The sequence below is a fragment of the Myotis yumanensis genome, unplaced genomic scaffold (genome assembly GCF_028538775.1).
Source record: "Myotis yumanensis isolate MYYU_CA2020_CCGP unplaced genomic scaffold, mMyoYum1.0.hap1 SCAF_7, whole genome shotgun sequence".
Taxonomy (NCBI): domain Eukaryota; kingdom Metazoa; phylum Chordata; class Mammalia; order Chiroptera; family Vespertilionidae; genus Myotis; species Myotis yumanensis.
In genome coordinates this window covers 34,070,390-34,084,578 of record NW_027223758.1, presented here as the reverse complement: position 1 = coordinate 34,084,578, position 14,189 = coordinate 34,070,390, and the positions used below count along the sequence as shown (strand labels likewise).

The 14,189-nt window shown below is 47.7% G+C and overlaps 1 protein-coding gene across 1 annotated transcript in view; it reads right to left on the bottom strand.

Moving 5' to 3' along the window:
- Positions 1–953: 953 nt before the first annotated feature.
- The window catches only part of ASXL1 (ASXL transcriptional regulator 1), a 63,233-nt gene continuing 49,997 nt past the window's right edge, over positions 954–14,189 (bottom strand). Inside the window, exons 5-13 of the mRNA XM_070420132.1 lie at positions 12,035–12,155; positions 11,861–11,958; positions 11,218–11,311; positions 10,606–10,758; positions 9,201–9,364; positions 9,007–9,103; positions 7,371–7,476; positions 6,449–7,082; positions 954–5,717 (exon numbers count right to left, since the gene is read on the bottom strand). Coding sequence (XP_070276233.1) covers positions 2,886–5,717; positions 6,449–7,082; positions 7,371–7,476; positions 9,007–9,103; positions 9,201–9,364; positions 10,606–10,758; positions 11,218–11,311; positions 11,861–11,958; positions 12,035–12,155 — 4,299 coding nt within the window. The 3' untranslated portion in view covers positions 954–2,885. The remainder of the gene's footprint in view (positions 5,718–6,448; positions 7,083–7,370; positions 7,477–9,006; positions 9,104–9,200; positions 9,365–10,605; positions 10,759–11,217; positions 11,312–11,860; positions 11,959–12,034; positions 12,156–14,189) is intronic.

Genomic DNA, 14,189 nt, shown 5'->3' with positions numbered 1-14,189 from the left:
CCCTAATAACTTTATGAAGTAGGAGCTACCATCCCCATTCAGATGGAAAAGTTGGCAGAGGCTGAGTAACTGGCAATCACAGTGTGGGCAGGCAGCAGGGCCTGTACTCTAATCCACCGCACTATTCTGCCTCGTTAATGAGATGCAACTCTGGCCCCTAATGCATTCTAAACTCCTGCAGACTACGTGCACAGATCCTATGACATGAAGGTACACGGACACATCTTCACCACCAGGTGGCTGCCCATGGAGCCCGACCATAACTTCTCCAACTGCACCTGCAGCACCACAAAGTTGCAGCTTGAACTGGCCCCAAGGGATTCCACCACACAGTCTATTTTCTCCAACTCATAGGAAACAAGTCAACGATCCTTCTTTCAGTTCATCTTTACTTCCCATCATGTTGGGTTATTTTTTTTTTTTTTACTCTTGGCATATTTAGATACTAAGATAGATCCTACGAAGCACAAAATCACGTATTTAAGTACTCCAGTAGGTCTGAGGACTGAAGTCAACCCCTGCAGGCTGGAAGCCACTTGGCCTCAGTCTGCAGGCAGCACCTCCCTCACTGCTGCCTGCTGCTGCGCAGATGCCCGTGTTTATGGCTTTTCAAGGTCAGAACTGTTCACCCTCTCACAGATCATCAGCCATTAGGAAGCTCTCGAGCAATCTCAGGCTCAGTGAAGCAGTGGAGATGAGCATCCTCACCACTTGCATTAATTTCCGCTTCCAGTGCACAGTGCCAAAGTTTGCCAAGTCACTCCGTCTAAAGAGTGAAATTGACAAGTTACGGCTCTAAGTCTCACCTCACAAAGGAGCTCCTGACACCACATGAGCTCGAGCCGAGGGGAGGGAGCTGACATTTGCTCCTTCAAAGCAGCTTCTACATTCCAGCTGAACCTTCCTTCCCACCGGGAGGGGGTGGGGAGCCACAGAAGATGACAGAGACCGAGTGCAGGTTGTACAGGTTTATTTTTCCAAAACCACAGGAGACATACAAGAGCAGCGCTTTCTCTGGGCAGTCCCATGGACTAGACCCTAGAGTGGCCTCAAAGGTCACAACAGAAGGAAGAAGAGGATCAAACACGCTTGGGCCTCTGCTCCCTGTCTTTGGTAAACAGACTCTTAAAGTTGACAACTTGGACTTGGCCAATACTGCATTTAAATCACCACATCACTGCCAACTTCTCACTCATGCTTCAGATGACAAAAATGCCACACTGGATGAAATGGGAAGGGGAAGACCTCTCAGATGAAATGAGATCTGCTGAAGTCATACCAATTTTATACTTCACACATAAGCACTCACACAGGGAGACTGGAGTTAAACAAGGACTCAACTCTGCAACAAGTTGAGGTACAAGAAATAAGGCAGGAAGCAGGGTGAGGAAAGACAACTATGGAGACATCTATTTGTTAGAAATGTGTTGGGAGAGAGGCAGGCAGCAGGCCTGCCTGTTTCTTCCCCAACCTGCTGTCAAAAGGAGCTCTATGGCCCCAGGAGAACATGGTCCCAGGTATTGCTGACAGTGGCCCTGGAGCCAGGTCTAGAAGGCCCACCTGGGGCTGCCCAGGGCACTCACCCTCGAGTTCAGAAGCACTTAACACTGGTGGTGGTGATTTGTCACATATGGCAGTGAGCAGCCAGTGAAGGTTGGAGAAGAGATGTGAGGAGCAAGATGCATTTGCTCAGCAGCGGACAGGCAGGCTGACTGGCTCTGCAGGCTGCAGCAGGTCCCCCGGGTGCACCGTGACAGGGCACCGGGCCAACCTAGCAGATCACAAGTTAATCACTCAAGTCGGGCAGCACAGCATGCAGTGGCTCTGACACAGGTGGAGAGAAGTCTATTACACCACTTTAATGCAATGATGCCCAAAACGTAAAGTAAGGGGGAGACGTTCGTGTTGTCTATATAATACATCCATTTACAGAATCGGCCAGTACTGTGTACAACATATAAATACATGATAAAACATTAGAGGTGCATAGAGCATACTTACAGAAGCCAAAAAATTCACTTTATACATCCAAGGATAGAGTTAAAAATATAAAAATAAGAAACACACACTGCTTTGAAATGTAAAATGATTTTTCACATACATAGGTGTGTGGAGATGCCCGCTCCCATGAGTCCAAAGTGACCGGGAAGGTGTCAGGCAGAGGCATTCACCTGCCAAACATCTGGACATGTGACTGACAAGGTCTACAAGTGGGATTTTCAGATAGATGACCTTATGCTCAACCCTATTGTCCAAGCAGGTCTATTCAAAGGTTCCAAAAGCTCCTGTGGGCCAGTGGGTTGTAATGAGTCAGCAAAGTCCCATATTTGCTTCAGCAACAGAACCAAAGGTTAAAAATCCATCAACTGGCATCAGAATGAACTGTGACCCTGAGGTCAGCAGGTACTCGAGCCCCCTGGTGGGCACTGCTGGGAGTTACCTTAACCCTGTGCTGGTTCTTCCCCAACCATCACCTCCCCAGAATAGCAGGAGGAAAGGTGGCAGGGAGGGGACGGCGGAAGACTGACATTTCTACTTAGTTCAGGTAGGTTTGTTCCCTGTGTGGAGAACAACCTTCTTTCTTCAATTTCAGGTCCCTCTGGGTGTCAGGCAGGCCCCCTACACCTCACCAGGCTCTGTCTACATGAGGGCTCAGCTGGCCAGTTGCAGCTCAACAAGTTGCCCTGTGGAAAGCCCCTCCAGCACGACAGGAAGGTTGCTAAGTGACAGAGGCCTTTAGCACTATAAATGTTAGGGAGAGGCAAGAGTGCTCCTGCCTGAAGAGACAGTCTACTGTATCAATGATATTCTGTATACAGACTTAAGATCAATCATTAGCAAAATACACACACTAAATATACAACTTTTCCCATGGCCATAATTTATTATCTTACCACAAGGCACAATACACAGAGCTTGGAGGGTCCAATACAGTCGTCATGACAGAATGCACCACAGCCCTGGCACATGATCATGGCTTTCAGGCTGCACGCACACTGGAGCGAGATGCTTTCCACTGTGCTGCTGTCGGTGAACATTTGCAAGGAAAGTGATGCACTGTGGTTCGCACCAAAGTTTGCTTTGTGGCTCAGCTGCACCACACTTCCAGCAAGGCCTTTGGGAAAGGCTGGGGAGCTGGAGGAATAATTAAAGCTGGTGGAACTTAGCTGGAGTTTAGAAAGCTTCCCATAAAATGCCTGTTTAATGTTGAGTTGGGAGGGAATAGACGAAGGCTCCAGAGGTTGACTGAGCCCTTTCCCAGGCTCTCGAGGCAATTTCCAGAAGGGCAGGTCAAGGACAAAGGGCATCGCTTGCAAGTGATCCACCAGATCCCGAGGACCGGGTCCAGCTTCATTTCTGTTCTCTGCATTTGCCTTGAGAGGCGCCCCCACAAAAGTCTTTTCACTCTTGATGCTGCCAACAGAGGCAGGTGGTGTCTTTGGAGCCCAGTCTTCCCTGGCAGTCTGTACCCCACCAGACACAGAGTTTTTACTTGGCCCCAACTTCCTACTGGGAAAACCAGGAGGGGCATCAGCGGGCAGCGGCACTGGTGCCACAGGCTTGGGGCACTGAAGGGTTGCAGCCAGGTTTCTAGAGCCAAAGAGCTTCTTCCCTTGACCTCCAGCACTGTTCTGATCACCCGGGGCCCGGCCTGTCTGATCAGGACCCAAGGAGATCACATTTGGAGATGAGAAACAAGGGGCTCTCGAGGTAGTGAGATTTCCTGGACATTTGCCTGGGGCAGCATTTGAATTACTGCACTGGGGCAGATCTCGGCCTTTCTTCTGTTCTTCACAACTAAAGGAAGAGACCTGCTCTTTGGAATCCACTTCTATTTTCCCAGAGGCAGCTGTAGGATTGGTCACTGGATATAGGGAATCTAAACTTGGGACCATCTTGGAAATCTTTTGGGGTGTTCCAGGAGCCTGGGTGACCTCCAGTCTGGCAAGACCAGTGTTGGCTTCACAGCTGTCGGGTAGAAGAGGTTCCTTCAAAGCTCTTAAAGGACCGGGGCTGCTCCTGCCCACCGCACAACTGTTTCCCCCAGGATCTTGCAAAGATCTCATCCCCTGCTCTTTGGCAAGTGGGAGTCGTGGGAGTTCCAGTCTGCTGCCAGAGAGGGCTGGAGGAAGGACCTTTTCTAGGGGCAAGTTGCCCTGCAGCAACTGCATCACGAGTGGGTTAGTGGCCTCCACTGAGGACCCAGGCCTGCCCAGGGACACAGGCCTTGGCTGGTACTCGGTACTGGCCAGCAGCAGGGAATCTGGGATCTTTTGGGGGACTGCACATACGCGAGACACCCAGCTCTGAGGAGCAACCATCCTGTCTGTCCTTTTAACCAGACTATGGTCACCATTCACTTTGGCAAGTGAGGCAGAGTGGTTCCAATCGTGTTTCTCCTCTTTGTCCACCACCGAGGACCTCTCCATCACTGTGGCTTCAGTAGGGTCAGCCTCACTACTGTTCTCAGAGAGGTGGCCTTCAAAGTCAGAGGCTGTGTCTGTGGATTCGCTGTGAGGACTCAGTGCTTCAGAGTCTCCGTTGATTTTCACTTTTTCAACTTCCACCTGTTGGCAGTCGTTACCTGGGCTGTCACTGCACCCGTGAGATGGCACTGTCCCAAGCGAAGGACAGCTGGGGAGATCTAAACCATCTTCGGCTGTCAAACCCCCAGGCAATGCAGGAATGAGGGGAGCAGCCTTCTCCCACTCTTCTCCAACCTGGGGCTGGACAGATGGGACGTTCTCTCTGGAACCTGGTTCAAGCTGTCCCCCATTGGAGAAGCCAGTCTCGGTTTTCAGGTCTTCTTGTATAGTAGCTCTTCCCTTCATGGGTGGGCACAAGTCACCAAGTCCTAATTGTCTGTCCTGTAGGCAGCCAGTCAATGACTCAGGGGTGGAACTGGGGGTCACATTCACAGGATCCTTCACAGTTGGATTACCATCCCTGTCCAGAGCCTGGCCAGTTCCTCCTCCTAATACATCATCCCCCACCAGAGACTGAATAGGACCATCGTCAGGGAGAAGAGTGGGCCTTTGCTCTTTATTATCCCTTTCCCAGGAAGTAGTATCAGACTCACCTTCAGTTCTAACATCTAGATGCAATGTAGGCTGCTCAACTAACCTCTCAGGTGCTGGGGTTTTGGAGGACAGTGGGGGCAAAGCCTGGCATGGCTGGTCCCCAGTGGGAGCCATGGGGAGTTGGGAGACATCTTCTCGCCTGCTTGCATCTGGTGCCCTCTGTAGGGAGTTCTCCTCCTCTCTGAGAGAAGCCAGGTGCTCCCTCCTGGCTCTGGGTGTAGCAGTTCCAAACTGGGTGTGCTCCCCATTTAGAGGACGAGGCGGCAGTAGTTGTGTTCGCTGTAGATCTGACGCACACTCTCCAGGGGTGCTCGGGGCTCCTCTGGGCTCAAGGTGGCCACAGGCCTCACCACCATCACCACTGCTGCTGCCTCTGCCACCTCCCTCATCGGTGGTCCTGCCGCCACCTCCACCCGGGCCACCCCCCCCTCCGATGGCAGTGGTGGCCGCCTCTCGATGACAGTGGTGGCCTCTCGCCCCTCGGATCTGCAAAGCACGGGCTTTAATGTCTGCGAGGGTCCTGGCACCAGTCCAGCCCCGGCAGGAGGACTCCGTGATGGGGACAATTCGGGGGCATATCTGGTAAGTGGGCTGACCTTTAACCACCCAGGGTGGTTTGATACGTGAAAGTTGTATCTGCAAGAGAAGAATTAGAAAACAGTTTTAATTGACTGGATGTTCTGACCTAAGCACTGTAAAGCTAAATTAGGAGTCTAGTAGCTTAGGGGCCATGGCCTAGAGAATTAAATCATTTTCCTTAACATATTGCGGACCAGTAGTTTTATTACTAGCTTTACCCAGTGCCAGATAAGTTTCTATTGAACGAGTACAAAAAACGTTTTACATAAATGCTAAAGGCACGCTTTAAAGTTAAATACCCGTTGCATTTTAAAGTTATTTATTACATTCTTACAAGCTAATATCTTTTTAAAGTATGATACTTTGTAAAACACTGTGTAATATGAAGCGAGAATTCTAGTGACCTGTCCACAATGTGTTAAAAATGAAATTGTCATGGTGAAATGGCGGTCCACAACAGCACACCATTCTCAGAAGGCTCTGCTCAAGGGCTATTACATGCCACACTTCTAAATTTAATTTCTGGTGGGACTATGGGAGTCACTACACAAAGAATCTAACACCACCTAATAAAAAATGTAAACCCCCCACAGGATTCTGACCTCTAGAGATAACTTCAACAGAGTGAACAAACCAGTGAAGCAGAGAAGACCCTCATCCCCAATTGTCAAACTGGTCTCAGGAATGGCTCTCTTGTAGAGGGCTCTACACGCCCACTTAATCAACACAAGGGTCCTGCAAAGGGGCTCCACAAATCGCCTGGCCCTCAAGGGGAAACGGCCTCCTACCCGGATGGGCGGGACTTTGGGCTCCTCTTTGGTGGGCTGTGGCTTTTCGGAGTGAACACTTTCAATTGTGTTACGAAAGGACTGACGATCTTCAAGCCGGGGCTTCTTTTCGGGAAAGGATGCAGAGGCTGCCTCCTCAAAGGATTTCCTCTTCTGATCTCTAGGTTCCTGATCAACAGTCTCCTGATGCAAGCTGGGAATTCTGTCTGGAGAGGCAGAGGCCCGTGCCAGGTCGTCAGGATCGGTTTGGATCTGAGAAGCCCCCGTCTCCACTGTGAATCTGGGACCCTCAGAGTCAGGCACTGCAGAGGATGTGCCAGGCAGGTGGGGACTGCCTGCCCCTGCTGAATCAGTCTTAGCCTCCCCATCCTTGTAGAGGGGGATGTCAGGTGCCACAGACTGTGTGTCTTTAACAATCCCTCCTTGTTCTAGCTCCGGTTTCTTGTACAGATTCCTTCTGGCTCTGGTTCGGAGATCTGGCCGAGAGCGTTTCTTGAAATGCCCGTCTCGCTGCCGGGTGGCTGGACCACGTTGTGGCCGTGCTGATCCTCCTGGGACTCGCAAGTCACTCTTGATTTCAGCCTCCTCCTGGCCCACATTCTGCTGCAACAACTCTTCTCTGGCCAAACCCAACCTGCAAACCAAACTCACACCGTCAGTTACAGGGCAGAGAAAGCATGCTTATTTTATCTATGAATGACACACCCAGATATTAGATATCTCAGAACCAAGTGAATCTAAATGGTGCATAACATTAACCATAGGCTCTGGTAGCTTCCTTCCATATGGCATTAGGCTAAATGAGCCACGGCAGGCAATCTCCACATTCTCATTCAACACAAAAGTATGCACAACTTGGAGAACATCTGCCTTTATCCCCCCCCAATCCCAGACCAACACTCACAGCAACCAAGTGCCTTACTTCTGTCCATAGTAGTCCTCAAAGAACTTTTCTTTCCATTGTTCTACCTTCTTTTCCTTCTCCATTTCCTGCCGTATCCTGACTTGCATCTCATGAGTGAATTCACCTAGAGAGAAATAAAACTTTTGAGCACATGCATTCAGGATATTCATGTGTCTTATAGAAAGTAGTTCTACTTCCTCCATTTTCAAAATACATATGACTTTGGTGGATTTAGAGGTCTTTTTTTTTTTTTACCCTCACTATCTTCAACACTGGTTTCCGTCTCCTCCAAAGGATCTCTCACATCATGCTCTTCTCAGGACAAAACTAACATGTCTGTTACAAGGGAAACTTAGTCTTCAAATAGCAACACGTTGTTCAAAAAAGCAAAACAAAAACAAACCAAAGCCAAAACCGGTTTGGCTCAGTGGATAGAGCGTCGGCCTGCGGACTGAGGGGTCCCGGGTTCGATTCCGGTCAAGGGCATGTACCTGGGTTGCGGGCACATCCCCAGTGGGAGATGTGCAGGAGGCAGCTGATCGATGTTTCTCTCTCATCGATGTTTCTAACTCTCTATCTCTCTCCCTTCCTCTCTGTAAAAAATCAATAAAAACTATATTAAAAAACAAAACAAAACAAAAAAAAACAAACCAAAGAACCATTCTTACTTCCTGTGCAGAAAAAAGTTAACCTAGCAGGCCTGATTGCTTATCCTTAGAAAGGGCTGCTTACAAGGTTGGCCCTTGACTGACATCTGGGAACCTGGATTTGGGGAGGGTTCCCACCCCCAAACTGATATGAATGGCTCACTGTGCCTGAACTGTTTTTGCAAAAACAAGATGGTTTATGGCGAGCACCTGCTTTCCTTTGGGGAATCTGAAATTTGGGTATGTGCCAGGCATAGGCATGCTACATGATCAGCCCTGGATAAAACCCTGAGCACCAAGTCTTTAACAAGCTTCCCTGGTAGACTACATTTCACATGTGCTGTCACAGCTCGGTGCTGGGGGAACTGAGCGCGTCCTGTGTGATTCTACTGGGAGAGGACCTTGAAAGCTTGCTCCTGGTTTCCCTGGACTTCACCTTTGCTGAAGTCCTTCACTCTGTATTCTTTCGCTGTAATAAACTACAGCCATGAAGAAGACTCTATGCTGAGTGCTGAAAATCCTCCTAGTCAAGCACTAAACTTGGAAGAGGTCTCAGGGACTTCCCAACACACTCTCCTTGTACCTTCCCCACAAAACTAAAGTAGGAGAAGCTAACAATCACTCCAATGGTGATGTCTAAAAACAGAGCATCTGGTAAAGATTAACATTGTAGCTCAACGCAACAGCACACTTTCCTCCGTCCATCCAGACAATGCCATGTTTAATGGAAAGAATAGGAGTTGACAGGTTTAATGATGAAGAGGCAATGCAGATGGATATTTACACACAAAACAATGAAAGCCCCAATACCCTGTATCTTCTAAAGCTATGAAGCACATTAACACCTGCCACATTTATTAGTGTTGTGAGGAAAGCCTGCCTTACACTAAATACCCCTTGGAAAAAGAGATAAATTGGTAAAAACGGGGTTTTAAATATCAGGAAACAAGTGATACCACACATGGCAGGTACCTCTCAAACAATCTGAGATAAGAACGTCTACTCACCATCAGCCAGGCGTTCCCGCCAGCTCTGAGCCGCGTGGGTGAAAAACTCGTTATTCAGTGCACTGCTGCTGAGACGCAACAGGCCATCCGTCCCCACCTAGAAGGATCAGGCACATAACCCGATAAATAAAAAACTTAGAAGGACAACACAAGCTCGCTCAGAGAGAAGCACAGAAGAGGCGGCCTATCCATACCTGTCTGTCCACTTCAGGCAGGAGGAAAAGGAGCTGCTGCTGGAAGTGGGATGGCAGGGCGTGGAAGGTCCGAGAATTTATCAGGGCCCGAAGGTTGGTATTGACAAGAATGGACCCAGGTGTCTCAAAATCTACCTCTTCCCCTCTGTTGCGCTTCATTTGACCTGTGATTTTTGAAGCAATAAAAAGCAATGTATACATTTTCAGCTTCTTAAAGCAGAAGAAACAAATGCTAACTTTAGGGGAAAACTTTGGTGGCACCCAAGCTACTCAGAACTTATCGGCACACAATCTGCTCGACTACCCAGTACACCCTAACCTATATGTTACAATTATTCTTCCCAGGTAACTGTCATTGCCAGCAAACCCAAGAGAACACTTGGGCTGCATCTTCTCACATAAGACTGTACTAGGCTGTGTCACAGCCTGAAGAGGACACTCTTCCCCATAAAACCAGGCAGGGGCAGGCCCTGACCCTCCCTCCAAAGCTGAAGAAAAGTTCCACAAAGTCAGCTGGTGAAATGATGGAAGTTGTCTAAAAGCAAATCTATTAGCATCCTATGGGAAAATCCGCAGAAGCCTTCTTGTGAATGGGCCGAAGAGGTACGATCTCCATGCAGAAAGGTACTAAGGGTTGTTTAAAGCCCACGAAAATGTCAATACCTCTCACAGAAGCCTCAGCAAATGTTACTTTTATTTATTTTTTTAAATCACTTAGAATAGACACCTGTTAATCTTAGACTGAGCACTGCTGAGGAATTGAAAAAGCAGACCTAGTTCCGACTTGGGCAATGGTTTATTCTAATTTCACAAGCCAAGGCTAACTCTTAATGGTTTCTTGTGGCCCATCTACAAACAGCCAGCACGTGGGCTTTGAGATATAAATCCTGAAATAGCAAACAGTGTATTGGCCTTGTAAGTAAACCTACTGGGTATGGGAGGTGCACACTACTGAATTTGTTTGCATCTCCCAAATTCAACTTAGGTTTCCACTCAATATGCTGACTGGGCTGTAGAAAAGGGCATCTGACAGAGACTACGATGTTGAGAACAAATATGGCAGGATGTTAACAAAGAAAGAAAATGGACGTTGGAATTCTTCACTGAGAAGCTCAGAAGCAATTTTCACTCAGATAGACACTGACTGAGCAAGACCACTAAAGCAGGCAGACTAGGCCATACAGGGACATACGAGGAGCAATGTGGCACCATCTCTGCCCACAAGGAACTCTCTCTCAGTCTAGCAGAGACTATCTATATGTGGAATAACGAAAATGCAAGGTAAAATTAAACAAAAAACAGAGGACCACCCAAGATAAACTGGTAAAAGAAGTAGACTTCCTCATGTCACTTGGCCTGTAGGGGCCCCCTTTACAGGCAAAGAAATGAGTGCCAAGCCACTCACCTGTGGCCGGCTTCCGGAAGCCTCTCAGGAGCGGGGCAGGGTCCCGGGCGACCTCGGCCTGGCCACGAATAGAAGTGCTGCCCAGGGCCAGAGAGCCGCTGCTGCTGCTGGACGGGCTGCCACTCTCGCCATCAGCGTGGCGGCCCGAGAACCCTGAAGGCACATCATTCCACTGGTCAAAAGTATCACCCGCCATGCCCATGGCTCTTAGACAAGCTTCCTTCTCCCAACTCTCCCTGAGGTGCTGCCAGCTATACCGGGTGCTTCCATGGCCCAGGCTTGGGCTGTCAGAGCTCAGCACCGCATGCGCTGGCTTTAAAATATCACGTAAGAATGCCAAACTGCCATCTTAGTTTGTACAGCACTGCACCTTTTACAAAAAGCACCTGCATACTCCATCCGACCTTCACAGCCACCTGTGAGGCAAAGGGGAGGGCACGACAGAGCCCAGCACTGGAACCTAGGTCAGGTCTCGCCACCACAGAGTGCTGCTGCCAGAGGAGGGTCTCCTGACTCCACTGGCATCGCACTACCTAGGTCAGAAACTGCTGCCGCTGGGAGGCAGCCCCAGGCGCTGAGGAAGAGGCACCACAATCCAGATCTCATACATACCTGATGCAGATTCCACGTGGGCCCCGTTTACCTTCAGAGGAGTCAGGACAACTCGAGGCAGCATCACACCAGTCTTTTTCTTTTGCTTGTTTGCCTATATCCCCAGAGGAACCCAAAGAATCTGAGTCACCTGCAAGGCCACAGCACAGTCCCTCTCCACTATGTCTCCACTCACCGTCTTGTAAAACAGAGTTTGTATTCGATGAACTCAGGCAGGTAATGCTAACAGCAGCACTGTTATTGGGCCAGGTGCCAGTCCCTGTGCCAAGCATCACCCACTCTGAGAAGACTCTACCATTATCCCCATTTTACAGATAAGGAATTTGCCCAAGGTCCCAAAGCTAGTGAGTGAAAGGGCCAAAATTCAAACCACTAACTCCCCGACTCCCGTTCTCCCCATTCTGCACAATGCTCTACTTCTCCCTGGTTATCCAGCCATGTAAAGAGAAAAAACAACAACAAATCACTCTGCTGTCAGATCTATGACCCACTTTTTCTCCGGCCCACTTTTAAAAGGTACTAACAGGTGGAGACCAAATTGATTTTCTCCACTCTTCAAACACTCTCAGAATTAACTACAGGATGGACAGTCCTATCTGTGCCTGGCCTCTCTTATCCCCCTGTCACCAACTCTCCTCCCTACCTGTGAGGAAGCTCTGTAGCTGTCCCTGGGATTGGAAAGAGGCCGACTCTGAGATTCTGTAGAACAGGATGCATTAGAAGATGTTTCATCAAGTGATACTGGAAGGGAGGGAAATAAAGGTTAGTACCTAATAACTGCTTATGGCTCTTCACCCACCTTGTTAAGGGCACTTACCATCATTTTCACCACTCACAGTGCTGGTTTCATTAGACCCACAGCTCTCTACATCAGCTGTGTCCTCTGGCTCCTCTCCCTCCACTGCAGCCGGATTGCGAGACCACTGCAGGGCATCCTTCTGTGACAGGAAGGAAAACTTGGGTGAGCAAAACCCTACAAATCGATCAAGCATAGTAGTAATTTCTAAACATGTATTGCTTTTCCCTTTCTAACTGACTTTCTCAGCAAGTTCTTTTCAAACATATATCAAGAAAGTGAGATAAAACTTTGCACTCAATCATTCAATATATATTTACGGGTGACTCCTATAAATGCTAGTTTCTGGGGACAGGGTGGGATATCAGGAGTAGGAAACGGGCCTAGCCTCAAGGAGCTGAACTGAGTAGGGGAGAAAAATCAAACCTATTATACTCCAAAGCACAGTGAGAGAGGTATACAGAGAAATGCAGCAGCTCAGAAGAGGGGACATCTAAGTCCTTAAGTTTAAGAGGGCATGGAGTACAGAAAGTGAATTAAGAATCGGGGAGATAACCTTCTAAAAAGCTAAGTTTTAAAAGGTGTTAGCTAAGCCCTGGCCTGTATGGCTTAGTTGGTTAGAGCACTGTCCTCTACACCAAAAGGTGGCAGGTTTGATTCCCGGTCAGGAGTGCATGCAGGAGGCAACCAATTGATGTTTCTCTCTCTCTCTCTCTCTCATATCAATTTACTAAAATAAATTCTTAAAAAGAAAAAAAGATGTTAGCTGACCTAACTGGTTTGGCTCAGTGGATAGAGCATCAGCCTGCAGACTGAAGGGTCCCAGGTTCGACTGTGGTCAAGGGCACATGCCTGCGTTGCGGGCTTGATCCCCATTGGGGGACGTACAGGAGGCAGCCGATCAATGATTCTCTCTCATCATTGATGTTTCTATCTCTCTTTCCCTCTCCCTTCCTCTCTGAAATCAATAAAGATATTTTTAGAAAAGATGTTAGCTAAAAAATGAACAAAAGACATTAGCTAGCAAGCAGACGGGTGGCAGTGGGAAGAAAGAAGTAGTTGATAATGAGATGAGCACTGTGGAAGAATATTTCAAACTCAAAGAAACTATAGATTTCAGCAGGCATATGGGGAACTGAGTATGTTGAGGGGGTTAGAGATCTCTCTAGCAAGAGGGCAGATAACATACTATGTGCTGAGGGATTAAGATTTGATTGTTTTGGAGTCTCTGTAGTCAGGGGAATGATTTGAGTTTTAGGAATTTCATTCTGTTAAGCATGGGAAGTCTGGAGGAAGAAGAATCACACTGACAGAAATGAAAATGATGAAGATCTAAAGTAAGATAGTGAAAATGAAGCAAGAGTGTGGAGGAGTGCTCCACTCCAAGTTTCAACTAATAAATGCTGCTTCTAGCAGGCTCTGTTGTAGAGTCTCAGAATTAAACTCCACCCATTCCTAAGAAAAAATTAGGAGCTATCTTCCATCTTGAAACTAGGATGAATACTAGAATTTGGAGAGAAGAGAAGATGAGCAGAGATAAGTTGGAACGGGATGTCTTCTTTGAATAAAAGTATGTGAAGGTTAGGTAAAATCATGACTTTACCTCTTACAAATATACCAGAAATTTATAAAGGACATCCACAAAAGTCTAACTCATCAATTTCATGGGTTCCTTCGACTACTATCTTGTTTTCATTAATTTAAGCCCAAATCAGGCTGACTTAAAGTAATTAAAAACCCCCCAGCTTTTTAGATCTGTATCTCTTTTCCCTACTGGCTAGAAATGCTCCTCTGAATCAAAAGCTAAAGAATATTTTCAGTATTAAGCTTGTAATTATGGTAATTGACTGCCATGTTCTTGGAATGATGCAACAAATTTATCTCTGAGAAAGTAAACTGTAAACCAAAAGTCTAAAAAATGTACATACCTTCTAACCAAACACTTCTATTTCTGAGACTTAATGTGTTAAAGCATAATAAACTTAAAAAGAATAATCCTTCAAAATAAGAAAATTAATCAAGTGAACTAAATTAAGATCCTTTGTTCATCAAAAGACACCATTAATGCCCTGCTGGTATGGCGCAGTGGTTGAGCATCAACCCATGAACCAAGTGGTTCAATTCCCAAACACATTGCGGGCTCAATCCTCAGTAGGGGGCGTGCAGAAGGCAGCCA